Source organism: Pteropus vampyrus, unplaced genomic scaffold (assembly GCF_000151845.1).
Source record: "Pteropus vampyrus isolate Shadow unplaced genomic scaffold, Pvam_2.0 Scaffold12, whole genome shotgun sequence".
In the NCBI taxonomy this organism is placed as follows: domain Eukaryota; kingdom Metazoa; phylum Chordata; class Mammalia; order Chiroptera; family Pteropodidae; genus Pteropus; species Pteropus vampyrus.
The window spans coordinates 10625506-10632866 of NW_011888793.1; the positions used below are offsets into that span (position 1 = coordinate 10625506).

The 7361-nt window shown below is 35.8% G+C and overlaps 1 protein-coding gene across 2 annotated transcripts in view; it reads left to right on the forward strand.

The window, feature by feature from the left end:
• The window catches only part of SERPINI1 (serpin family I member 1), a 65757-nt gene extending 61744 nt beyond the window's left edge, over nucleotides 1-4013 (forward strand). For both annotated transcript variants that reach the window (XM_011380024.2, XM_023524591.1), the window contains exons 7-9: nucleotides 1843-1929; nucleotides 3364-3453; nucleotides 3687-4013. In XM_011380024.2, the coding sequence (XP_011378326.1) occupies nucleotides 1843-1929; nucleotides 3364-3453; nucleotides 3687-3763 (254 nt within the window). In that variant the 3' untranslated portion in view covers nucleotides 3764-4013. The remainder of the gene's footprint in view (nucleotides 1-1842; nucleotides 1930-3363; nucleotides 3454-3686) is intronic.
• The last annotated feature ends 3348 nt before the right edge of the window (nucleotides 4014-7361 follow it).

A 7361-nucleotide genomic window follows, 5' to 3' on the forward strand; every position in this document is an offset into this window, starting at 1 on the left:
CTTTCTTTCTTTCTTTCTTTCTTTCTTTCTTTCTTTCTTTCTCTTTCTTTCTTTCTCTTTCTTTCTTTCTCTCTCTCTTTCTTTTCTTTTCTTTTCTTTCTTTTCTTTCTCCTTCCTTCCTTCCTTCCTTCCTTCCTTCCTTCCTTCCTTCCTTCCTTCCTTCTTTCTTTCTTTCTTTCTTTTTCTTTCTTTCTTTCTTTCTTTTCGTACCTGAGATATCTTGTTTGTTTTGTTGATTCTTGGAAATAAATTGGAAACCCAAGACTAAAAGATACTGTATTGTGTAGTTTGCTAGGGCTACCAGCTGCCATAGCAAACCACCACAGATTGCTTGAACAATGGACATTTATTTTCTCATAGTTTTGGAGGCTGGAAGTCTGAGATCAAAGAGTCTTCAGGCTTAATTTCTTCTGTGTCCTCTTTCCTTGGCTTATAGATGGCTGCTTTCTCCCCATGACTACACATGTTGTCAAGGTTTTCTAGAGAAACAGAACCAACAAGAAAACTCTATATATCTTTATCTAATCTCTATCTATCTATCTATCTATCTATCATCTATCTATCTATCTATCATCTATCATGTATCAATCATATATCGAAGGAGAGGGAAAGAAGGAGAGAGAGTTATTTTAAGGAATTGACTCATATGGTGTGGAGACTTTGCAAATCCAAAATCTAGTAGGCAAGCAGGCTGGAGATGCAAGAAAAAGTTTCAGTTCAAGTCCAAAGGCAGTAGGCTGGCAGAATTTCTTCTTGCTCAGAGATGGTCAGTCTTTGGTCTACTAAGGCCATTAGCTGATTGGATGAGGTCCACCCCCATCATGAGGGTAGCTTACTTTACTCAAAGTTTGCCAATTTAAATGTTACTCTCATCTAGAAAACATCTTCACAGAGATATCCAGAATATGTTTGACCAAATATCTGGGCACCATGGCCCAGTCAAGATGACACATAAAATTATCCATCACAAATGGTCTTCCCTCTCTACCTATCTGTCCAAATTTCCTCTTCTTATAGAGATGCCAGTCTTTGGATTAAGGCCCACCCTAATGACCTCATTTTAACTTAAGAGTGTATCCCCAAATACAGTTACATTCTGAAGTCTTATGAGTTAGGACTTCAACACATGTATTTTAAGAGAACACAATTCAGCAGATAACAGCCGTTAATTTAAAAGTAACCATAAATAGAAAGACAATAAATGGAAAGGAGAAAACAGTCTTCCTAATACTGAAAATGTGTTATTTCCTCCATCTTTAGGATACTCATATAAATCAGTTAACTGGAATGGAAAGTAACTTTTTTTTATATATTCACATTTCTGCAACTTAGAAATCAATTTTATTTTTCTTTGCCAAGGTTTCTTACATTACCACAATAATTAGACATTAGATTTTTTTAATTTCTTAATTTCTTATTCTAGTTATATCTGTATTTCTACCTATTTTCCTTTTGTGTTTTTAAGTTTCAGATTAGAGCACATGTAAGATGTTTTTATATTAAATTATGAACTAATTTGAAGTTGCTATTAAAACAGAGCCACTTTCCTCTTTTTCTGGCAATATAAGAAATAAACAATGGGAAAATTACTGATAAAAATGAAGGGGAAAATTAACAAGAAAATGTAAAATGAAGACAAATCAGAATACACACTTTCAATAGTTCTCTCAAGTCATAAATGTAATCTTACAACATTATCTCTTATGTTTTATATCGTTATGTTTGTATCACATATCAGTATCTTATGTTTGTCATATTTTTAAAATCCATTTAACTAAAGAGTAAAATGCTTCCCTATCTTTGATACTGAAGAAATGCTTCTGTTATCTCTCTTTTTTGCAGATAACAAAGAGGTTTTCCTTTCCAAAGCAATTCACAAGTCCTTCATAGAGGTTAATGAAGAAGGCTCCGAAGCTGCTGCCACCTCAGGTGCCAAGTTTTCTAAAATCTTCTACCTTTTCTAGATTTGTATTTTTGAAGCAATCTTGGGTAGGGGATCAGAGCCATTTTTAGAACCAAGCCAAAAAACTGACTCTGTTCTGGCTCTACTGTAACTTAGAAGTTTAGCCGATGCTGACCCCAGCTAGAATTTTCTAAGTAGACTACGAAGCATTTCACTCCTCCCGTGCCCCGTGCAAAGTGACTCCCTCTCCTATTTTCCCTCTAATGAGAGGCAGGAGGATATTGGCAGCTCTGTAGAATAGATTTTCCGGCTGTGCTGCCTGTTTCAATATTTTAAATATTGCCCTGCTGCCCATTTAAACATTTTTCTCTTACTTAATTACTTGTGGAAGTTAGTTTTTAATTTTGTCAGAGAAAAGTTTTGATTTTTTAAAAGCACATATATAAACAAGAGTATATGATGGTGTGTAATAATAATACTAATAAAATTTTAATTTTAAATAAATAATTCAAAAAAATTGACATAAATCACATGTGTAAAGCAAAATGGCAAATGTCCCTAGTCATTTTGATCATTCTAACTAACCTAGTTAAGTGAGAATGATCTTTTTGTTGCCTTTTTTCCCTCCTTTTATTTGTTTGGATTTGTTTCAATCTCATCATCAAGAATTTTAGTCAAATTTCCACCCCCACATAAAATGTAACATGTCATATTTGCATGCATTATTTCTACCTTTGCATAAATTTGTCCATTAAAAGTATAGCACCAGTTAAAGTATTTTTAGGAGAAAATAGAAACACAGTAGTCTCAGGCATCAAGAAAGCTTAAAATCTTACATTATGTAATGGTGACCTTTTTCTGACAATTGAATCACCCTGCAGCAAGTATAAAACGATCATCCATAATAAGGATCTCAAGGGAATTCAGTTTCCCAGCCATAGGAAACACATTGCATCTCTCACTGCTATTTTCCCTTTAATCACTGCCATTCTGGCCACTTACTAGAAGCCTGGTGATTTGCTATATAAATTCAGACAAGTAATGATTTAAGAATATAAAGAAATTCTTAGTTTTTCTTTGGGGGTGGATGTTCTTTCTTTCTTAACTCAAAGGGCATTATAGTAAAGCCATGAGCATTTATCTGAGACCAAGGCTAAAACTTCTGTAACAGGCAGAATAAATTGTCCTATTATTTTTGGTGTGGTAGAGATAGGAAACCATGTATGGTGTCATGGTGTGTGTGTGTGTGTGTGTGTGTGTGTGTGTGTGTGCATGCGTGCGCGTGTGTGTCTGTGTTTCAAGTAGAAATGTCAGCACCTTTATAATTTTTCTTTCTTAAGTCTTCAAAATCGTGTTCTCTGTAAACTATTCCTTTTCATTAAACATAGATGATTTGCAGAAATTACTCATAAGTCCCTGCACATCTATAGACATGTAATTGCTTTTTCTCTGCACTGTAGGAATGATTGCAATTAGTAGGATGGCTGTGCTGTATCCTCAAGTTATTGTCGACCATCCATTTTTCTTTCTAATCAGGAATAGGAAAACAGGTAAGTCTGTTATGGGAACAGACTTTTTAATAGGTTAAAAAATAATTTTTAAAAATTGAGAACATTTTCCACATTATTTATCAGATAATTTCTAATGTTCAAATGATTTGTTAAATGAAATTAATTTATTAAATTTTCATTTTTTAGAACATTGCTAATTATAAGCAAGAAGGGAAATAAATATCTCTTTTTGTTGTTTATCCCCTCTTTTGTTCACATCCAACCCAAAACAGGTACAATCCTATTCATGGGACGAGTCATGCATCCTGAAACAATGAACATAAGTGGACATGATTTTGAGGAACTTTAATCATTTCATTTGAATAACAATGGAAATAGTAACTACGCACATTATGTTTGCAACTGGTACATATTTAAGATTTGTGTTTTACAGTATATCTTGAGATAATATTTAAAATAGCTCCAGATAAAAACAGTGTATGTAAACTATAGCCAATTTGTTAAGAAATGTCATCAGTATTATTGAGGTGATGGTCTTGTCATGTCATTGTGTTTGTTGTGCTGGTATTTAAAATAAAAGTACGTATCGAACATGTGAACAGCTCTGTTTTTCATTTTGGAAGCTGTGATATAAAGATACCTCTAGGTGAAATTTGGAAACAGTTATGTTTCTAGACATCTTAAGTCTTTCATAATCATGTAGAATCAAAGCACCAAAGGAAATTAACATCATACACTTATATATAACAAGCAGTAACAAGTGAGATGAAGACTGGTACTCTACAAAAATTCTAATTGTTTTTTCTCTAAAGACAGTGTAAAAGAATGCAAACTGAACATCTTCTGTATGGCTCATGGCAAAATGCATTAGATTATAGATATAGTTTATTTACCATGTCTTTTAAAATCCACTTGATTTCACAATCCTGATGTAGATTACAGCCTGGTATATCACCATGTTTTGCTGATGCAAGTAAAATCTAAACTAGAACCAAATTTTCAAAAGCCCACAAATAAGCCATATTAGCACGTTAATAATAAAAAATGCCCTTTGGTGTGTCACCAGAGAATTAACTAGAAAAAAAATGCTGGGATTTTAGGTCAAGATGATAGAATAGGAAGATGCTGTACTCACCTCCTCTCATGGCAACATCAAAATTACAACTAAACTACAGAACAACCATCATTGGTAATTGCTTAAATTCTAGCTGAACAGAAGTCTTACAACTAAGGACATACAGAGGAAGCCACCTGAAGACTGGTAGGAGGGGTGGAGACTAGAACTGGGCTGGTCCTACATCTGCATATGGCAGTTAAAAATTGGGAGGGATGTCTCCACTATGGAGGTCCCTCCAAAGGAATTAGGAGCCCCAACCCTACACCACACTCCCCAGCCCTGGGTTCTAGTGCCAAGAAGAGAATATCCCATAACTTCTAGCAGAGATTGTGGCTGAGTGAGATGGAGGGCTACGGGGGTCCCAGGAGTTTCTCTTAAAGAGTACATACATGGACTTACTTGCTGATTAACTCACTCCCTCTGAATTCCAGTGCTGGAGCAGCAGCTTGAAGGGTGCCAAGGACATATGGGGAGGAACTGCCTTATGTGGCTTTAGGGCGAGGGCTGGAAGGGCAACTTTTTCCCAGATGAAAGTGCTGGCAGAATCTGTTGTATCTTAGTTGAACCCTCCCTGCTCCCAGCCTGCAGATGCAGGCAGGCACCATATCTGAGCCCTGGTGATTCCCTGATACCCCCACCCCACCCAAATTGCAGCCCACCCAAGCCACTTTCAGTGGTTTTTCCACACAAATGGCCTGTCTTGGCTCATGCTGCAAACTTCCTAAAATCTCTCAAAGGTTCACAAAACCCAAACAAGCAGCATCTGGCCTCACTGTACCCTGTACATCTTTCTGAGCAGCCCCAAACCCAACACTAGCAGCAGCCAGCCTCAGTTTATCGCTTCGCCTCCAGAGACACCTCCCAGTGTGGGTGGTGGCCATCTGTAGATTGCCTGGTAGCTCATGACAGGTGGCCCCAGACAAGACACAGTCTGAAGCTGAAGTTTGCTTGCAAAGGGGCCCTTCTCAGGAGGCCCCAGAGCTGGCACACCTGATGGCTGGCTTCAGATTTCAAAACAAAAGCTATAACATGAAATAAAGGACCCAGTAATTCCACTTCTGGTTATTTATTGGAAGAAACCCAAAACATGATTTTAAAGGAACATATAAATTCACATATTCATTGCGGCATTATTTACAGTAACCAAGATATGGAGGCAACTTGAGTTATCCATCAATATTTGAAAGGATAAAAAAGAGGTGGTACATATATACAATGGGATATTATTCAGCCACAAAAAAAGAATGAAATCTTGCCAGCTGTAACAACATGGATGGACCTAGAGAGTATTGTGCTGAGTGGAGTAAGTCAGACAGAGAAAAACAAATGCCATATGTATTACTTACATGTGGAATCTAAAGAACAAAATAAACAAACAAAACAAAAATTAATAGATACAGAAGACATTGTGATGGTTGCCAGATGGGGGCGGGTGTTTGGGGGACAGGTGAAAGAGGGGAAAAGATTAAGAAGTACAAATTGGTAATTATGAGATAGTCATGAGGATGTAAAGTATAGCATAAAAAATATAGTCAATAATATTCTAATAAATATATATAGTGCCAGAGAGGTACTAGATTTATCTGGGTGTTTACTTCATAAGTTATGAATCTTTAATCACTGTGTTATACACCTGAAACTATTGTAATATTATGTGCCAACTGTAATTTAAAATTTTTTAGAAAAAGAAAAACTGTTGATACAGATACCAGAAACTGGCAGGTTACAGGCTGAATGTTGTCCACAGAGATGTTCTTGTTTGTTCTGTGTGGGAAGTTTTTACCTTTTGAACTTGAATGTCTGTAATTGGGGTATTACGTTTTTGTTTCTCTCATTGGTTACCTGATGACTCCTGGATGCATTTGTGTTTGAGATCTCTGGTGAGTTATAAGTACTTTGCAGGCTTTATTGGTCTTGTTTTCTAGAACAAGAAGTAGTTGATTCCAGTGGGGTCAGTGTCAACTTCTTAAGATCTCTAGTAAATTACTTTGTTACCCTTTGGCTGAAATAATGGTATTCCTTTGAGGGGTGGGGAATAAAAAGAAAGAATGCTCTCATTGTGTTCCATGAATAGAACTAGGCACATTTAATACTAAATTTCTGGTTCTGTGAATAATGGTTTCAGAAAAAGTTTGAAACATTTCAAAATTTAACAGAAACAGTTTGCATGTAACTTTCTTGTGTATTAGGTATTTTGCTGTGATTTGGAGTTGTTAACAAGGATTGATATTATCATTAACTTGGACTCTGTTAAAGAGAGTTGTGGTTTGGGGAAACCAGGCCTGACCCCAGACCTACTGAATTTTAAAGTCTGAGGAAAAACTTGAAAATCTGTTTTTTAACAAATTCCTTTGGCAATTTTGTTAGACACTAAATCTTGAATAATGCCAAAATAAAGGATACATGTAGAATATTTACTTATATACTAGTTGTTTAGACATAATTTATAGAAAATTAGGTCATCAAAGAAGTATCCCAAATTAGTGCTTCTCAAGTTTACATGTATTGGAATTACCTGGGGATTGCAATGAAGACTATCATTTAGTAGGTCTGGGGTAGGACCTGAGCACCCACATTTCTAACAACTCCCAGGTAATACCATCACTGTTGGTCCATGGACTCAGTTTTGTAGCAAAACTACACTTAACATAAAGTTACATGTTTGATGGTTTTATATACAGAAGCAGAAAATCTGTGTAATTTTCATACAACTTGGAAAGATTTGGAGTAGTAGTCTACATTAAAAATGGAGTGTACTTATACAAACAGAGAAAAAAATGATTTTACTCTAAAGCTTTCCTCCCTCTATTATATACTGTAGAAAAATACA